This window comes from Hemicordylus capensis, chromosome 1, assembly GCF_027244095.1.
Source record: "Hemicordylus capensis ecotype Gifberg chromosome 1, rHemCap1.1.pri, whole genome shotgun sequence".
Taxonomy (NCBI): Eukaryota; Metazoa; Chordata; class Lepidosauria; order Squamata; family Cordylidae; genus Hemicordylus; species Hemicordylus capensis.
This window is the reverse complement of record NC_069657.1, coordinates 421,888,618-421,909,154: the sequence shown is the minus strand read 5'-3', so window position 1 is coordinate 421,909,154 and position 20,537 is coordinate 421,888,618. Positions and strand designations below refer to the sequence as shown.

General features: G+C 43.0%; 1 protein-coding gene across 25 annotated transcripts in view; it reads left to right on the top strand.

The window, feature by feature from the left end:
- The window catches only part of SYT14 (synaptotagmin 14), a 145,137-nt gene that overhangs the window by 100,581 nt on the left and 24,019 nt on the right, over positions 1–20,537 (top strand). For all 25 annotated transcript variants that reach the window (XR_008319686.1, XR_008319683.1, XR_008319699.1 and 22 more), the window contains 2 exons: positions 14,003–14,271; positions 16,445–16,888. Coding sequence is in view for 21 of the 25 variants with exons in the window: in XM_053310747.1 (XP_053166722.1) it covers positions 14,003–14,271; positions 16,445–16,888 (713 nt within the window). In the remaining 4 variants the exon portion in view is untranslated. The remainder of the gene's footprint in view (positions 1–14,002; positions 14,272–16,444; positions 16,889–20,537) is intronic.

Sequence of the window (20,537 nt, the reverse complement as noted above, 5' to 3'; positions counted from 1 at the left end):
TGATCCCTCCTAGTGCAGGTGCAGTGCTTATTGAGTAATCCTCACAGGAGTGAATCAGGAGCAGGGTATTATGGGGAATGGGAGGTCTTTGTGTGCTTCCCAGGTGCCCATCAGCCCTCCCTCTTTGTATGATGCAAAATTTTAAAGCTCTTGAACTCAAGTAGCTTGCACAGCTTGAAGAATATATGCTTATTGCAAACAGAGGAGACAAACACATACCTCTCCAAAAGGATGTGGACAAGGGAAAGAAATAGGGTTCTGTTGAGCCCTTTGGGGCTCATTTACACTCTGCCCGCGTTAGGAGATTAATGTCCTAATATTTTTCCAGGATTTTTATTTAACAAGCTATGCACCTTAAATATGGTGCCCAATGAATTGAATGGCTTATTTTTTAGGCCTGGCAATAGAATCAATATCAGGAAGGATTCTAACAACTGTGTTGGGGGTATTGAGAGCACAAATTACATCAACTTACACTTCTTTGCTTTTTAGTGTCTAAATGGTCCCAACGTGAAATGATCTATTCCACAAAAAGGAAATTAAAGTGGTGTTTTGTTTGTAGTCCTGTAAGAAAATATTGGAATGTTTTCATAATGCCCTCCCCCCACCCCAGGATAAGTAATTTAGCTTCTGAATTATAAACTATTTGCTATAAACTATTTTCAGTTTTGGAATTATCATACAAATATTTTGCAGCTGTAGCTGTCAGATCAGTTAGTAATTAGCTACTTATTTGCCACCTTCAAATGGGTTCTTTAACAAGCTGAATAAAACAGTAATTTCAAATTTGGTATTTAAAATTGTGCATTTTATACCTATAAAAACCTTTAGTGTATGAACTAATAACTATAAATAGGATTTAAGTCAGAACAGTGCTATTGCTGGTGAAAGTATCTTTTTAGTCCTTGCACCTCCCCTTTCAGATTTTTTTTTTAATATTACATTTTCATCAGGAAGGAAATCATACCCACTTTCTGGGACTCATTTTGGTGCATTTTCTGTTGTAATGCTGGCTGGTATACATAGATGTTTCCCTGTGATCTCCCTTACCATCAAGCATAGGTTTTCCATGATGATATGAGCTCTGTTCATATTATATTCAGTGCACATACAATCTATGTACAGTGTACACATGTACAGATCTCTATGCATGTAGTTATTTGCACATTATGTTCAACAATATACAGTAGTACACTTCCTTTCTATATCCTGGATTTGAGGGACAGTCATTCACATAAAAACATCTACATGTATATAGAAACCTGTCTGCATGTACAACTATGACTATGGTCATAATTGGTTTGGGGGTTTTCTCCCATGGAGCAGATATCAGCGATCTGTAAGAAAAGTAACAATATAAGAAGAGTCCTGCTGGATCGGACTAAAGAACATAAGAACAGCCCTGCTCGATCAGGCCCAAGTAGGGATGTTCACGGAACTGGCTGGCCCGGCTGGGATGTTCGTGGAGCCGGACCAGACTCGAACCCAACCGGCCCTGTTCGGTCCAGCACCCCATCAAACCCCCCTTCCCATTCAGTTGGGGGTGGATTGTGAACGTTTAGCTGTTTTGTTTTTTTAAAAAAAAATAAACCTTTACTTCCCTCCTGGGAGTTGCTGGAGGCAGGGTGTGTGTGTCTGCAGAGGTTCCCCCTCTACTCGCCGGCCTTCGATATGCCCCCCTGTGGCTGGTTCAGCTGGCTCTTCGCCCGTTTGGGCACTCTTCAGCCGGTTTTCGGCCTTCTCCTGGTGGTGCGGCCGCCATTTTCCGGGAGAAGGCAGAAAACCAGCTGAAGAATGCCCGAACTGGCCGAACCAGCCAGAGGGGGGCATATTGAAAGCTGGCGGCGGGGAGGGGGAACCTCCACAGCCTCCCCCGCCACCTCCAGCAACTCCCCGGAGGGGAGTAAAGGTAAGAAAACCCATTTTTTAAAAAAACAGTCAAATGTTTGTGAACCCCCCAAACATTGGGGGGTGTTCAGTCCAGGGTCGGATCAAATGCGGTGTTTCAGTTCAACCCCGGACCGTTGACCTGAACCAGTTCAATGTTGAACATCCCTAGGCCCAAGGCCTATCTAGCCTAGCATCCTGTTTCACACAGTGACCTACCAGATGCCTCTGGGAAGCCCACAGACAAGAGTCGAGGGCATGCCCTCTCTCCTGCTGTTGCTCCCCTGCAAATTAGATGACTTTACAGGCATCTTGCCTCTTAGGCTGGCTTATTGCCCTCATACTAGTAGCCATGGATATACCTTACCTCCATCAATTTATCTAAGTCCTTCTGGTGGCTGTCAGAGAATCCCATAGGTTAATTATGTGTTGTGCGATAAACTACTTCCTTTTGTTGGTCCTAAATTTCTTGGCAATCAATTTCATGAGATGACCCCTTGTTCTAGTGTTATGCGAGAGGGGGAAATATTTATCTCTATCCACTCTGTCCACACCATGTATAATTTTATAGATCTCTATCATGTTTCCCCTCAGTCGTCTTTTTTTCTAAGCTAAAAAGACCCAGGTGTTGTAGCCTTACCACATATGGAAGGTGCTCTAGGCCCCTGATCATCTTGGTCCATTTAGTCCAGTCACTCAACCTCCAGTTTTATGACAATGCAGTAGAAGTTTTTATAAAATTCTCTGTATCTGATTAGGGCCCTACTGCTTTAGGGGAAGAGGTTTGATCCCTTTCTTTTCCCATGCCATTTTCTTGACCTGAATCTCCCTGTGGATAAAGGCTAAAACAGTGGGGACTTGTACATTTATTTATTAAACTTAAAAGTCCCCACTGCTTTAGGCTTTCCCCATAGGGAAAAATTCAGATCAGCAAAATGGCATAGGAGGAAAGGGCCTTCTCCCAAACCCATAGTGCCCTAATCTGAAACAGAGGAGTTAGTCTTTAGAAAACCACAGTAGATCTAACCCTGGACCTTCCATTGGCTCGTTGCACGCTATGGGCCAATCTACACTTTACAAGGAATTTTGTTATTCTTTCCTCTTCGTTTTTTGCAAAAGCAACCTCAGCCTATTTCCTCTGCAAAGCAGCCTCAGCCAGTTGCAGGTCTGAGAAGAGGAAGGATAGTTGTGGAGAGACTGCTTGTTGCTGTTATTTTTTTTTTAACTGTAAGCCACAAAGCAGTTTTGGGAAAGCAATCTTGAACTGGGGGTGGGTGGGGGTGGAATCAGACAGTAGAGATTAAGCAGTTTCTGCCTGCCCATCCTTCCTCCTTACAGATTTGCAGCTGGCCCAGGTTGCTTAAAAAAAAAGAAAGAAAGGACAGAATGATGGCACTCCTTGTAACGTGTTGTTTGTCCATCAGCTGCTAATATGCAGTGTGTACGCACACACACACACCAGCTGAAAGAAAGGTTGTAAATAGTGAACAAGAACTGAGGTACCTGATTAATGCTTATTTCGGTATTTGAGCAAGACAGCGGATCTGTCTCCAAGTGAATACAAGTGCCACTCCTCCCTCCTTTCTTCTTTCTCCTTGTTCATTCATTCTGTCAGTCTGTCTTTTTCTTCTGCTTCACTCTAGTACAGAGCTGAAAAGTCATGGAACATCTTGTTGTGACACATCTCTTTTAAAAGTTAAGATTCTAGGAGGCAAGTCTCACGATCCATGAGACTCGCCGAAATGAGCTCTGTGAGGAGAGCAGGCTTAGCCTGCTCTTCCCGCAGATGATCGCCTGCAGAGCCCTGACTGCCGGCTTCGGGTATCGGGGCCCCAGAAGTTCCAGGATGCCCCGCGTGAATGTGCAGGGCATGCTGGAGAGACCCCCGAGCTTGCAGCCTCCCAGCCGGGGGTCACCTCATGTGTTGTCACAGCGCGGAGCCGTGCCGCAGCAATACACGAACAGAAAGCGCTCTCTCCATTATCCTTAGCTAAGGGGAGGGGTACTTTGGGAGGTTTGCTGCCAGGAGCTGCGTGGCTCCCATTTTAGCACACCATCAGCCAAAATTGGGCTAGGCTCCCTTAGCCTGATTTCGGCCCATCGTGAGAATAGCCTCTAAGAGTTTTGAGGTTCTCAGTAGGAAAGTGGTAGGTTTCCCCGCTACCCTGAATTTTAGTTTATTTGTAAGATATAAGAAAAAACAAAACAGGGAAACATTCTTAAGAGACACTTTGTTGTCCTTTTGAAAATCTTTTCAAAAGCTGGCATAGAAATATTTCAGCTGCTACTCTACCTCCTCTTTAACTCTTGATCATCTAAGTAGATGCATCCTACATCTGGAGGTCATTCACATAATCAAAAACTATGTAATACTCAGGTTTAGGAGTTGTGTGTGCTCCCAATTTTCAGTTGTGTAGAAACAAGGTAAGAAGAAAAGCTACAGTTTTCCTCCTACCTTATTTATACACAACTGAAAACTGGGAGCACGCACAGCTCCCAAACCTAGGTAGAACACGGCTTTTGGTTGTGTGAATGATCTCCTAGAGTATCTCCAGAAACACATGAAGTCTGTGTTCAGAAAACGTGACCTCTTTTCAGAAAGGTATCTACTCTGAACATGGATTACAACTCTTTGTGTTCAGTCCCTGGTTGGGACCCCATGTTCAATCAATCAGAACAGAAGGTAGCAATGATGAAGCTCAGATGCCTTCAGCATAAATGCACAGGATAAATAACACGCTGACTGAGAAGGAAGCAACCCAAAGAAAAATACAGATTAGGACTTAACCTCATCTCAGCAAGGTGCAAATTTTATTAAGAGTGTATTCTAAAACTAACATGACTATTATTTCCAAAAACAAGTAGTGGCCCAGATTGGCATCATCGTACATGGATGGAAGGGGAAAGGATATCCATCGTAGTTTTGGCATGAACTACCTTAGATCCACCAAAGGTGCAAGAGTACTTATTCCCTAGGAAAGGGGTTCCTAACAGGGGGTACTAGTACCTCTGGGGTTCTTGAAGGGCAATCAGAGTACTCAGAGCCCTCATGCCTCCTCATGCTGCAGCCACACTATTTGTTCTCCTGCTGAGGATCTCCAATTTGAAGCAAACACGTCTCAGCTTCAAGAATATGTCAGCTGCAGAAGTGGATGGAGGAGCGTGAAGACCCTCCTCCTCTGCTCCTGATTAACTGGCTACATGCTGAAGCTCAGCGTACCCAACCCTCAGCCTGTCAGGCATCAGAAAATTAGCCCTGAGTACTCTTGTTAAAACTAATAAGACAAGTAACTTGTCCCATTAATTTCAATAAGATTGCTGTTTATTTGTTTATTGTTTCATTTCTGTACTGCTTTTCATTAGAATAATCTCAAAGCAGTTTACAATATAATTAAAACAGTACACAATTAAAATTCTTTTATAACTGATATAAATATTAAAATATCTCTATTTACACAAATTGAAATGTTGCAGTTATGAGATGGACTACTCCAGTCACTGTCTTATCCTTAAATGTTACAGTTATGAGATACAGAGGTCATTCATACAATCAAAGAAGCTATTCACATGCACACTGAAAACCAAGCTAAGGAAGCCCAGCCTGGTTTTCAGTGCATGTGTATACCGCCGGGAGTTTTCTACTTCTGAATATTTAAAGAAGTTTTTGTTATTCTCTTTGACCCTTCTAGCTATATGCTCCTCAAACTCTCTTTTTTCATCCCTTATTATCTCCTTGTATTTCCTTTGCCAGAGTTTATGTTCCTTTCTGTTCTCTTCATTTGGGCAGGACTTCCATTTTCTGAAGGAAGTCTTCTTCCCTTTTATAGCTTCCCTGACTCTATTTATTAGCCATGCTGGCATCCTCTTGAACTTGGTAGTACCTTTCCTCCTCCTTGGTATACATTCCAACTGAACTTCTAGTATTGTGGTTTTAAATAAGTTCCATGCTTTCTGGAGTAATTTGACCCTCTTGATTTCTCTTTCAACTTCCTTTTTACCAGTCCTCTCATTTTTGAGAAGTTCCTTCTTCTCAAGTCCAGTGCATCTGTGTTGGACTTCCTTGACAATTCTCCACTTGCATATATGCTGAATTGGATCACACTGTGGTCCCTGCTACCCAATGGTTCTGCAACTCTGACATCTTGCACCAGGTCCTGGGATTAAGTCCAAGGATTAAGCCATCTGTCTGGTTGGTTCCATGACTAACTGATATAAGGGACAGTCATCTAGCATGTCTAGAAATTTGGCCTCTCTTTCCTTACCTGAATGTGCATTTACCCAGTCTACATGTGGGTCAACTACACATAGTAGTAGTAGTACACATAGTGGGTCTCTCTTTGACACCTCATATTTGCTTCTCCAACTCCAGTTCAACGTCAGTGTTTTGATCTGGAGGGCAATAGCACATCCCTAGTAACGCATTTCCTTTCAGTCCTTGTAATGTTACCCATAATGATACTGTGGAGGACTATGGTCCACCTAGGTTTTCTAGCTTGTTGGAATCTACCCCTTCTTTGATATACAGTGCCAATCCTCCCCTAGTCCTTCCCTCTCTTCCCTTCTGTAGAGTTTATATCCAGGAATAACTGTGTCCCACTGATTCTCACCATTCCACCATGTTTCCTTTACACCCACCATGTGTTTTCATTAGTAACCAAGCACTGCAGCTCACCCATCTTCGCTCGGAGGCTTCTGGCATTGCTATATAGACACCTGTAGGCCAAGTCTCTCACCTGGTGTTGACGTGTGCTGTTGCCCTTACCAGCCTTTGACCTATTTGGTAATCTGTCCTGTGTTTCCTTCTGCTTAACTCCTGGCTTTACTCTGTCCCCTTCTGGTTTATCTGAAATATTTGCACCCCCACACCTTAGGGGATTTTGCTGACCGAATCAGATACTTCCCAGTTCCTGTCGGCAATCTCCCAGGCATCATTTTTAAAAGGTGCTCTTTATTTTAAGTGCCAGCAGTCTAGTTCCATCTTGGTTCAAGTGGAGCCCGTCCCTTTTGTACAGGCTTTGCTTCCCTCAAAATGTATCCCAGTGCCTAACAAATCTAAACCCCTCCTCCCGGCACCTCCATCTTATCCACACATTGATACCCCTCAGCTCCACCTGTCTCGCTGTCCCTGCGTGTGGAACAGGTAGCACTTCAGAGAACTCTACCCTGGGGGCCCTAGACTTTAATATGCTATGTAGCAGATAAAATTTAGCTTCCAGGACCTCCTGACTGCATTTCCCAACATTGTTAGTGCCAACATGCACCACAGCAACTGACTCCTCCCCAGCACTGCCTAAGAGCCTACCAATACACAGCCTGACGTCCTCAGCCTTCACACCAGGCAGGCAAGTCACTGAGTGGTCTACACACAGGTCACAGACCCATCTCTCTATGTCCTTAATAATCAAATCACCCACTACTAGGAGGCCCGCACCCCCTAGAGGAGTATCCTCTGTGCGAGAGGATATGGACGCATCACCCAAGGAAGGGGTCTCTGTTAAGGGAGTGTTTCCTTCTTCCGTAGACCGATGTCTTCCTTCCCTGAGACCTTCACTCTTCATGACAGCGGAAGTGCCGTCAGCCTGGGAGTAGAATGCTTCTATCACATTCCTGAGGGTCTAATCCACACACCTCTCTGCCTCCCTAAGCTTCTCCAGGTGAGCCACCTTGGCTCTGAGGGAATGAACATGATCCCTGAAAGCCAGGAGCTCTTTGCACCAAGCACATACCCTGGACTTCTGCCTCTTGGGCGGATAATCATACATGCGACACTCTGTGCAATACACTGAGAAGCACCCCCTCCCCTGCTGGCATTCGACCTTCATAATTGGTTTGATTGGCTGTTTAGAATATATAGGGCTTGTTCACTTGAAGCTATGTGTATTGGGTGCAGTAGTTAGCTAATTAAAGGTTTAAAGCTTGTCCTCCAACAAAATTACAAAAGTCAGGTAGTACTCATCTTATTCTTGTGCTGAGTTTCTCCTATGAATGAATGAATGGGGACCACCTGTGTGCCTCCCCACAGAGTTCCCCGCCAATCTCCCGGTAAACTCCTGAAAAACTCCTTCGTTATGTTTGCAAAACTCCTCTGGTCTGAGCTTTGTATTCAAGATCAGCAGACAAACTGACTCTCCTCAGGAATGTTACCCCTCCCACAAGCTGGATTGTCACTCACTTGGAATGAATCCCCCACTCAGGCTAACTCCTCTGACAAAGACACAAACACTTCCAGCCAGCCAGAAATCAAACCCTAGAAAATTACTAGCTCTAACAAACGTAGCTTCTATTTTCCCTTTTGTTTTCCTGGTGATCTCTCTCTCTCTCTCTCTCTCTCTCTCTCCTTGCTATGTTTCCTTGCTTGATATCTTCTTAAGGAGAGAAATACAAGCTTGTTGCCTCCTCTTCCTTCAAGATCAAAAGGCAAATACTTGTGGGAAATGTCATTATAACCTGAGGGGGGTTTGTGTTTTTTTTAAAGTCTGGTTGACCCAGGGATGGCTGGTCAGAACAATTCTCATGTCTTGCACATAAGAACAGAACACAGTGGAACTCATTGTGTGGGCCCAACTGACTTCACATGGAAGATCTGCCTTATTCAGATGCTTGTAACTCTTAGGAAGAGAATTGAAGAGGGATGTATGTTTGTTTTAATTGTATCTCACCTTCCACCGGTCATTGTTGTGTACATGAGGGTTTATAGCTTTTCTTCTATTCAGGTTCTAGCCAGGTCCAGATCTGCTCAGCTTTGGAGATAGTACTACTACAAATCTGGTGTTCTCCAACCCAAGGTCCCTGAAGTAAAGTACTGGGCATTGGAATATAGCAAACAAGAGGCATTGTTCTATTGGCCAGGAAAGGACAAAAACCCAGGTTCTTAGTTTTTATCCTTGGCCTAACTAATCTAGAGATTCCTACCGCAAACCATGAGGTTTAAATCCAGAGTTGCTGATAGGGAAATAGTAAAGATAAGGAGGTCATTCACACAATCAAAATTTTTGTTCTACCCAGGTTTGGGAGCCATGTTTGCTCCCAATTATCGGTTGTGTGGAAGCAAGGTAAGAGGAAAACCTAGATAGAAGTGACTGTGTAGAAACAATCTAGGAGGAAAACCTGGGTAGCTTCTCCTCCTAGCTTGGTTCCACACAATCACTTCTACCCAGGTTTTCCTCCTACCTTGCTTCACACAACCAAAAACTGGGAGCACACATAGCTCCCAAACTAGAGATGTGCGAACTAGCTCAAGGTCAAGCTGGTTCACCATCGAACTGGGTCTGTGAGGGCTCACCCTCAAGACCAACCAGGCCTGGTTCGGCTCAACCTCGAGCTGAACCCCGCAAGCCAGCCCAGAGCCAGTTCAAGGGTTTTAAGTTTTTAACAAGACTCACCCCTGGGTCCAGGTCAGCAGCATAGCAGCATTGTGTGTGTGGGACTCTCTGCCATCTGCCACTCCCCTGCCGGCCTTCTCCCACTCTAAAAAGGGCCACTTTGGCCCATTTTTGGGCCATTCTGGCCCTTCCTCCAGTGGCTGTGGACATTTTGGAAGCTGCTGTGCATGCCCAATGGGCCTCTGCATTGCCAGGTCATGACCAAGGCTATGCAGAGGCCCATTGGGCATGTGCGGCAGTCTCCAAAATGGCCACTGGAGGAAGAGCCCAAAGGGCCAAAAAATGGGCCAAACCACCCCTTTTTAGAGTGGGAGAAGGCCAGGAGGGGGAGATGGCAGACACAAACACACACACCCTGTAGCTGCCGCTGATCCAGACCCAGTGGTGAGTCTGGTAAAAATCTTTTTTAAAAAAATACTTAAAACCCCCAAACCGGCTCAAATTCTAGCCCAGCTGGGGTATGTCCATGGGGGCACAAAACCAAACATGCCCAGTTCAGTTTGAGTCTGGTCCAGACTTGAACCAAACCGGGCAAACCAGTTTTGTGCACACCCCTATTCCAAACCTGGGTAGAATACAGTTTTTGATTCTGTGAATCAAACTGTGAAGTGTAGAACCAATGTAGGAGGAAAACCTGGCTAGAAGTGATTGTGTAGAATCAAGGTAGGAGGAAAACCTGGGTAGCTTTTCCTCCTACCTTGTTTCCACACAATCACTTCTACCCAGGTTTTCTCCCTACCTTTTTTCAACTGAAAATTGGGAGCACACACAGCTCCCAAACCTGGGTCGGACATAGTTTTTGGTTGTGTGAATGACTTCAAGGTAGAGTTTCGGTTTGCCTCCTGATTCTGCTGACCCTTCTCTTGCTTTGCCATGCTATGTGACAATATAAATGTAAAGACAAACATCATTTAATATATATGTCTACTGTATATGAGCTATTGTTTCACTGGGAGAAGCTATTTCAGCAACATTGCCATCTAATAGAAGCAAGACTTGATAGAGCATAATCCTGGGCAGCCCAGAGGGCATTTAAGAACAAGAATAATTACATTAACGTTATTGTATGAGTTTCAAAGCCTCTTGGGATTTTTCAGGACAGCATTATGCTTCATATGGCAGTTTAATTTAAAGTCAAATGATTCTTTGGGGCGGGGGTGGAAAGAAAATTAGGTTGTATCTACAGTTGCACAAGTGAAAAGCAAACTTGCATAAGGAAACTTCCCCATCCCCTCTCCCTCACAGCAGTGCCCCTGTGCTCCCTGAAGAGCCTTTCCTAAGAGTCAGGGCCCCCTCTAGAATGGGGAAGGGTGGGGCAGAGGCATTTGCATGGGAAGGGATTTGCATGAATTTCTGAAAATCAGGTGGAGGCACCTTCCAGAAGCAGTAATAAGCCCTTATTGCCTTGCCACTCAGTGTTAAGGACTTGCAGGGCCGTGGACTCTGATGGACTCTGAGTCATCCAAATGTCAGCAGACTCAAAGTAATGGAGGTAAAGCAACAGAGAAATGTTCAGATGGAAGGTACTACACAGCTACTGCTACTGAGTTGCATTCAAGAACAAGAGGGAGCTTACATCCTTAGGTAACTCCACCGTCGGTGAAGGTAGAAGATTATGCAAAGACTTCAAGAAAAGAGTGGGTTTTGTTTGGGAAGGGATTTGAAGAAAATTAGAGAGGAGCCATTACACAGGTGTCCTGGGAGACAGCTCCAACTCCAAGCCTAAGGGGCAGCAAGGGGAAAAGGGAAAAGATGTCTGGGGAAGCAGGTGAGCTTTGGACAGCTGAGGAGGATGGAGCTAGAGATGCTAAGGGTGTGGACCGAAGTGTAATGGTGAGAGCAGAAAGATAAGCAGAGGCAAGGTCATGGAGGACTTTGAAGGTAAGGTTGAAGAACTTGTGAGGGATCTGGGAACGGACACAAGGCTAGTGTAGGGTTTAAGGAGGGGCATCACACAGTTGAGTGATGAGAGAGGTGAATGATTTTAGCAGCAAAGATACAAGCAGAGATTTCTCTGTAGCAGGATGCTGAGACAACCCATTTCATTGTAAGATAACAATGTTTGTGTATATTCATGTAATTTTTCTGTTTTAAAAGGGGGAGAAGAGCCCCCAGGTCTACATTAAATATTTATTATTTATATTCTCTACTCTCCTTGCGGTGTAAGGTTATTTGGCGAGATGAACTTTTCTCAGCTCCAAAATGTTAAAACATGAAAATTCCATTTGCACTTGACGGAGTGGCATAGCAGAAACCTCTGCGGGTATTTAATCATTCAGAATAAAGGAGTTTCTTTAATTTTTAAACATGTATTTCATTTTATGTTTTATTTAAATTGTTTTAACATTTGCCTAGAAGCCCCTGAAGGATTAAAACTTTTGAAACTTAGGTTAGATTAGAAATAAACATGAAGAACACTGCATGTGGAGGGATGGCAGGAGTGGGGATAGCACTGAGAATGAAAACAGTTGAGATGACTGCAGAGCATTACTTGCAAACAATTATCAAGCAGTATAATTCCTATAAGGGAAGTTAGAATCTGGTTCATCATTGGTAACAATACAATATGCATTTCTTCAGTGTCACAAATATTCGAAGAAGTGCAAGAACTGCTCAGAGCTAATGCACAGAACGTGTTTGGGTTGCTGTTCTCTCCAGCTAGGGATTTAGAACCACCGAGATGAAGCAAGAGTTTCCAGATATTAATGAGACAGAAAGTGCAAACCTGGTTTGGCAAAACTGAATCTAGAGCTAGAATCGTGGAGATGATGAAGACCTGTGGGAAACTACAAGGCAGGCAACTTCTACCAGCAAATATTTCTGCTGTATTTGTGTGAGGAGTTATCAAAGACGACAAGGGACCCAAATAATATAATAAAAACTGAGAAGTTGAAGGTGTCATAAGAGAAAATAATAATCAGGTGGAGGTTGCAGGTGAAACAATATTGATGGTAGTTAATATTAAGGATGCTTTTTGTTTTCTCCTACAGGATTTAGTTCGAAACCTACCAAAATTGGCTAATAGTATTAATAGTTCCTCCACCTCTTTTCTAAAAAATATGTCTCTTTATGGTATGTAATGTTATTGAACTTTAAGGAAGGCCAAATATGCTTCAACATGTTAATTTTAGATGTGATCGTGTAAATCCTTATCAATGAGATCTTTTGTTTCTGTTCTTTGGACTTATTTTTGGATAAATGCATGGGATATTTTCTTGGATTCATTTCTATGTATGATTCTACTTGACGATTTTTTCTTAAGAGTTTCTCCTGTGTGCAATTTCCATCTATATAATGCTATATTAGGGCTGTCATCCATTAAAGAAACCTTAGTTGATAGGTTTAATTGAGTAATTGATTGATTAAATCTGCATAAATTTGCCTATAAATAAGACACTGACCCTTTGTTTTCTTTTCAGATGATGTCACAGCAGACACCATCTTAGAAGAAGCATAATCTCCTGTCTGAAAAAAGGTGGGATGCCTCTTCTAAGATGGTGCCTACGTTTTCAATGTCTATAAATGCTTATATTAAGAAACAAGTTTTGAAAATAAAAAAATTATTTACATATTAATTGTGGACATATTTTTAGTCAATTAAACAAGACATATCAGCGATTAAATACGCATTGCAGAGCTCCGAAGATAAATGTCAAGTGACCTCATGTGCATAAAAAATGCATAAAAATGCATAAAAATATTAAAATAACTTACAGATTTTTCCACAAAACATTTAAGCTAAAACAAAACTGAGCAATCATTTTGGTGTAATACACCATCTGTGTACTCCGTTAACGTTTGTCAATTAAATGGTTTTAATCAATTAATTAACTAAATTGTACAGCCTTATGCTAGCTCTACCTACCTACCTATCAATTGTTTTTAAGAATTTTAATTGGTTTTAAATGGTTTTGAATTGTTTTAAAATTATGTTTATATTGTTTTAAGCAGTGTGTTTTAAATAGTGGGGTTGTTTTTGTTGTTGTTGTTTTTGGTCTTTTTTAAACTTGTGCACTGCCCAGAGCCTTTGGATGAGGTGTTCTATAAATGCTACAATACAATGCAATACAATATTCTTGCACAGTTAAAATAATGGTTCATTTAAGAGACCCTAGCTTTTTGGATCATCTTTGCAGGATCAGACCAAACATAGGATAGACTTTTCAGAACAGGATATTATGAAATCAGCTACAGCAGACAAGCAGAGTACACAGTCGTAGAATCAAGATTATTCTTCAAGTAAGGATATTAAGCCATAAACGTCAGGGAAACCATCGGATCTTGAGTATACTCAAGTATAGTCAGACTCTGATTAAGGACTGAGGATCACATCAAGGAAGTAAGACAATACAAGAAGCCACTGGTGGCCTGAGCTGCATAATGAAGGTAGAATTGAACCAGCTTCTGTATTGTGTGACATGAAATGAGGAATGAATCACAGATAGCTTGAAGCTGGATGGCTTTTGAGGATGTGCCCAGAGTAGGGCAGAAGACAAGTATCTGGATTTTGTGAGGTGGTGGCAGCAAGACAGGAGAATACATAAAGGAAGGAACTGTAAGCTTGGCTTCTCACACCAAGCCTAGTACATGCTTCTTTGCACTAGGATGGACAGGTTTGGATTTAGTCTAGTTTTTCAAAATGTCAGACTACTAAATAATCAAATAATGTTTTTCTGTTCCAGCCAGATTCCTTACAGAGTGAAAGTCTATATAAGATTGTCATTTATTCACAGCAAACTGCATTCAGAGAATGAGACAGACACCCCCTCTTGATGAATTGCAGCCTCCACCATACCAAGATGATAGTGGCTCTCCGCACCTCTCATGTACACCTTCTGAAGTTGGAGACAGCAAATGTGAATTTTCTCAGTGTAGCAACAGCCCAAGATGTTCCTATAAGTGCCCAAGTGAAGGAAGTACCGGGCATGAAATAGAAAGTTTCCATAACAAAGGATATGAAGAAGATGTACCCAGTGATAGTACTGCTGTTCTAAGCCCAGAGGTAAAAAACAACAACAACCAGTCTTCTGGTTCTATTGAAACTGTGCAGAATAAACTGTGCTCGCTTCGGCAGCACATGTACTAAAATTGGAACGATGCAGAATAATAATTAGCATTGATCTGATTCATTATAACCTGGTCGGGCTGTAAAGGTTGGTGTCACCCATTAACTCAGAGCCAAATTAGATATAGGGTAGGTTCTGATGACCCACTGCAAGCAAGGTGGGTTGTCACTTTTAATAACTCTGAAGCATAGAGTGAAATATCTCATTGCTGTCTCTTCAACAGCACATAGATCTGTCTGACAGATGAGATCTGTGAGTACCTGGTTAAAAACACAACTTCCGCATGTGTAAAAGACAGATTAGCCCAATTAGTGGTCCTTGCATCTTTTAAAATGTATGTTCGTTTGTTATACAAATGTCAATTAATACAAATTTCTTTGAAATAGCTTATTATGTGTCACCACCACTAAATTCTCCAACCTTTCCCTGCTCCTTCCCTTCAACATTGCTCTTGCATTTTCAACCTTTTGTAAAAACTACTTCAGATTAAAGACATTGAGGCTATTCACACAAGCAGCCCAATCCAGGCTAGGGCAGCCCAGCCTGGATTGGGCTGCTCGTGTGGAGCCCCAGGATAGCTCCCAATCCCGGAGCTCCTGCCCTTGCTAGCCCAACTTTTTCACCTGGCTATTTACTGAGGTTAGATGAACCTGATATGCACGATCACCAAATCATGTGCACAGTCATGTGCACGATCACCACCAGGTCACAAGGCTCCTCCACCCCTAGTTCCTCACCATTTCCAGCAGTGAGCAGGGGGAAGGAGCAGCCATGCCAAGCACAGGAGCTGCTCTAAATCAAACTCATGGTGTGGGCCACCCTGAGATGTGGGAGGGGGAAGTCCTCTCAATCCCAGCTCTTGGCATTGCTGCACTGTCACTCATGTGGGTGCGCAGTGCAGCGAAGGCAAGAACAGCTGCTGTTCATCTGACAGGAAGGCAGGTGAGCTCCTGCCTTCCCCGCAGTCCTCCAGAGTGGCGGCCAGGAGGCCATGTGCACAACCTCTTTATATCTTTGGCCCTTTTTATGAACTAGAAAAACATCTTTCTATAATTTTGCCCTACTGGAGGCTATCCAGACTAAGTTTATTAGATGCATTTTGCAGGTACCGTGTTGTGCTCCGAATGCTGTCATCAGAAGAGAAGTTGGGCTTATTAGGCTGGAATCCTTATACTGGTGCTGTATTATTTGAGTTTGGTTAAAAATGAGTTTTGGACAGGCGGGTTTAGCCTCTTTGGCTATGAATGACGGTTTTAATTTGAGCTGGAAACGAGCTGTGTTGAGTAAATTTTCTTTTTGGGGCCTCTCCGTAGAGGATTTGCATATTGTAGGAATTGAGCAAGCCAGGAAGTTAGTTAAGCAACGTGTCCTGGATATAGAAGTTCAACAAGAAGGTGCATGGATTAAGCAGGGTTTATACTTAGGGAGTCCAGCTATTAATCTTAAACCAGCTAAATACTTTGATGTGGTGCTTGTCCCTAAATTTGGATGAGCCCCCACTTTAGCGCACTTAAATGTTCTTCCTACAGCAGTATTGGATGGCAGGTTTAAGGGAGTTCCGCTATTTTTATGACATTGCCCGTGTGGCAAAGGGGTTATAGAATCTACCTCGCATGTTATTCTTTACTGTGATTTGTATAGTGAACCCCGTTTAAGATTTACATCCCCTATGTTAGATAATTTGTCTGGCTGGTCTGATGAATTTTATTTAAATTATCTTTTAACTAATGTGGACACTGATATTATCTCTGTTGTGGCCAGATTTTGTTATATTATTTGTAAAATACGTACTGGTTTATTGTAAATGTTTGCTGGTCAATAACCGAATAAACTTCTATCTATCTATCTGTCTATCTATCTATCTGTCTGTCTGTCTGTCTGTCTGTCTGTCTTTGTGTGGCTGGCTGTCGTCACATCATCCCTTGGATATTCAATTGCCTTGTGTGTGGAATGATCAGAAACACCATATTATGCTGCTTAGGAAAAGCATTTTTGTGATCATGTTAGTAAAAACTCACAAATACACATATTTGCTTTGGTATCTAAATAGAGATCTATAACTGGGTACACATATGTGCAGTAAAAACCTGCCTTTTCTATTTCACTTAGGATCTTTCGGCTCGAGGATCATCATCCCAGCTCCCGAAGTCTTTTGATCCTGAACCAGAAGCTAAATATGGCACACTGGATGTGACTTTTGACTATGACTCACAGGAACAGAAGCTTCTGGTAACAGTGACAGCTGTCACAGACATTCCAAATTATAACAGGACAAGTGCATGGCAAGTGCACCTGGTTCTTCTTCCCATCAAGAAACAGAGGGCAAAAACCAGCATCCAGCGGGGCCCATGCCCTGTCTTCACAGAGACATTTAGATTTACTCATATTGAGTCCGAAATGATTGGGAATTATGCGGTACGCTTTAGACTGTACAGTATACGCCGGGTGAAAAGAGAGAAGATGCTGGGAGAAAAAATATTTTACTTAACCAAATTAAATCTTCAAGGGAAGATGTCAATACCAGTGATACTGGAGCCTGCATACAGTATTTCTGTGAGTATTAAACCAAGAAGAATAAGTGTGCAATGATGTAAATGATTCTGAATGTAACACTTATTTATACCACTTCTCAGTTCCAGCTCAATTGAATTGTGTTCATAGTCCCTGTTGGTCCCTTCAACCATAGATTCTATGATCCAGTTTGCTTTCAAACCGTGGCTTCATTCAAACATAACACAGAGGCAAAGGTCCATTGGGCCTGTGGTTCTGCTCCCAATCGCACCCCATGCACTTACCTATCTGTGTTCGGACAAAATGGACAGGAACCAGACTGGACTCAGGGAGACTGCAGAGAGGTGGGGGAACTGGCTGTGCAGGCCTCCTTCTGACATGAAGGACAGCTCAACAGCCAATCACAGCTGGAGGGAGGGAGGAGCTTCCTCCCTCAACTCCAGTTACAGCGACCACAGTTTGCAGTTCTGCATTCGCTTGTAACAATGGCAGCTGGAAACCTCGAGTACGAACAGCAAAACCTATTACAACCTGAGGTTTCAAAATGGAGTTTGGCAAGGTAAACCTTGGGTCACTTTTCAGGTGGGACTGGAGTTTCATGCATTCACACGTACAGGTTTGTCAACCTCGGGATCCTTCACCTCCGGTTTCCCATTACGTGCAAATGTATACGTTTTTTTCATTGTTCCCATGTCGACTGAAACTTTGCTCTAAAATACATATTCATTGTACTCAATTGCTTTGAATTCAACTTTCACTATGGAAGTGTTGTCAGCAGCAGTATAAAATTATATAAACATACAGTAAACTGTGGAGCTACATGATTACTCCCTTTGTGATCCACCCATTCTTTAAAAGGATACCTTGTCCTGCACACCTGTGGTTCATCATGTTTTCTTGTTTTGTTTTGTTCTTGATCGCCCCGTGTGTTTTGAGTGTTTCCTTTCTCTCAGTGGCTGACATCCTGACTAATGGAGTGCTTGCATAATGGCCAAAGTTGTACAAGTGAAAGATCATCACATAATTGCCCTAGAAACTGGGAATTGGTGGGATTGTGCTCTTGTGCTATAGTGCTCTTGCACAGAAGTTCCCACTACAACAGATGAGGCTTGCCACAGCTGATGCAGCTGTTGTGCAAGCACAAGACTAGTCTGGAGTGCAAACTTCAGACTTAGCCTAAGTATAGCTGCCCAAGTACCTAGCACAGCAGCCCTGCACTTAGCTTGCTTCTGCAACCGCTTTGTTATGATAACGGCCAGTGGTGGGTTTTTCCCCCCTTTAGGGACTAAGGTCTGTTGTTTGAGTTGCCCAGGACATGCAATCAGAATAGCTCTGTGTTTTTACTCTCTGCAAAGTCAAGTAAAAACTCCACTTTCTTTTGCATGCACCATCTCTCCTGGTTGTAAATGGCCAGTGGTGGCAGTTCCTGTATGCACAGTATGGCTGCAGCTCTCTTTCTCCTGGCTGGAAAGAGCACTATCAGGGAGAAATGAATGAATGGACAAGGAGGTGGCAATGCAATTTGGCAGTTTTCTGTTCTCCTAGATGCAGTTTCTACAGTTCAAGATGAGCTGGCAATCTGCAAATGGCACCTGTGAACAGTTTTAAAACAAACACAAATTTGAATTTCCTTTGTTACTCCTTTGATGTTTTACACCCTGATCTGTAATATGCTGTCAGCAGTGCAGGAATAGAGTCACTTTCAGTTCTGGGTTGCTTGTGACATTTTGCTAGATCAGCAGTCAGTGTGGTTCATTCTAAACACATGGGAGTTATCACAGCTGGTTTTAGAATTAGGCTGACGGCTTTAATTTTCAAAGTGGGTATACTATTGTATTTCTCATTTGTGGTATCTGTGCAGTCACATCATTGTGTTCTGCATTTGAAGAGAGCATCTCTGGAAGCTTTAGAGCTCTAGTAGGCATGGAGCTGGTGCTCGTGCCCCTTCCTTTGGGTGCTCTTGCCCCTTCCCTTGGCATTCCCAAGGTATGCATCTCTCTGAGCATTTCCTGAAGGGTACGGTGAGCACCTTCTCAACAAGTTCTTTTCTGAACTTTGTGCAAGCTGGTTTTGTGGCCACTTGGGAGATAAGGCGGATAATTTAGGGAATGAGGGAGGGTGAGAAGACCCTATGACCCATATCCCTAGTAACCTGCACCACTAGGAACCCCTCCCACTAGAAGAACCCAAGGTACGTGAGCCAGCACCTCCACCATAATCTAAGGACACTGCCCTGTCTTCATCCTCTGCTACGGACCACACTAAAACCAGCCAGCTCTAGTACAGGTTCCTCAGTGCTGGGAGCCAGAGCTTAGAAAATCAGACATGGTCTCTTTAAAGCAACAGAGCCTTCTCTAGGGAAGGGGAAAGCCCAATTCACTGAGCCTTGGCAACAAGCATAAAACCCAACAAACTTCTCCAAGCTGTTGCTGGAACAGCATCCCTCCGCTAAAGGCCCCACCCTTTTTCTTCACCAGTAACCAACTATTCTCTTTGGAGAAGACTCCAAGGTTTCTTCCAATATGGAAGCATATCACCATCAACAACCACTTCACACCTATGCTGACTTAAGGAAGATGCTGACCTGAAAGCCATTATGGATTTTTGTTCCTTGAAGAAAGTTCCAAATAATATAATCTCTCCAACAGGAAGGGAGAGGAATGCCAGCTCTGCAAAGAGTTCTAGAAAGTCCCAGAGATTCTCTGTGCAGACACAGAGAGGCCAGTTGCTTGAGTGCACAGAGAAATCACAAAGAAATATAGTTTACACAAAATGACATCTCCAGACTCTTCCATTTTCTTTGTTTTTTACATTTCATCCCTTACAGAGAGATTTTGACTCCTTCTTTCCTTTTTCTTCACACATACTTTATGTAGACTGAGATAAGCATATCCATTCATCAAGTGGTATTCAAGAAAAAATGACATACAGTCTGTCCTTAAAGTTTTAGCTGCTCAGTTTTTTGTCACAGACACTCAGCTCACCTGATTCAAGCTTCATGGTTTCCTTTACAATTCCTTTGTTTGTTTGTTTGTTTGTTTGTGTGCTGTGATTAATTAGTTGTCAGAGGGTCTGTGGAAAATGCAGCACCAGAGGGAAACGGGGGGACGGGGCAAGTTGCTAAACCCCTTCTCTCTGTTGCACTCCCCATTGCTGGACCCCTGGAGTAAATTGAAAGAGAGGCATTTTTAACATAGTATGCTTTTCTTTATTATCAGAGAGAGAGAGCGCGCACAGTTCCTCATGGGCTCACTTCTGTTTATGTTTAGGTTGGTTGCATTAATGAGAAATACACATCTTTCAGAAATCTAACACACAGAACAAAGTTAACTCCCAGGGATGCACTTTATCCCTTTTGTGCCCCAATATTTGTTTTTTCCTGGTGCACTATTGCAGATTCATAACTTTTTCTTTTAATTTATTTGATCATGACAAAGATCTAAGCCTTTTTCAGGCACTATACAAACTGGAGATGCTGTACTCACCTCAGCATCCCCAAGAGCATGCTCTGAAGCCGTGCCCCCACACTGATGTGCTCAGAAGCCCCACTTCCCTCTGTCCACAGTTACAGGATTTGCCTGCAGAAACAAATGCTGTACTCATGGACAGATTATTTTCATGATACAGAATGCTAGGGAAGAATCTCTCCACAAATACAGAGTTTGTCCATGAGTAGAACTGCCTACTCCCT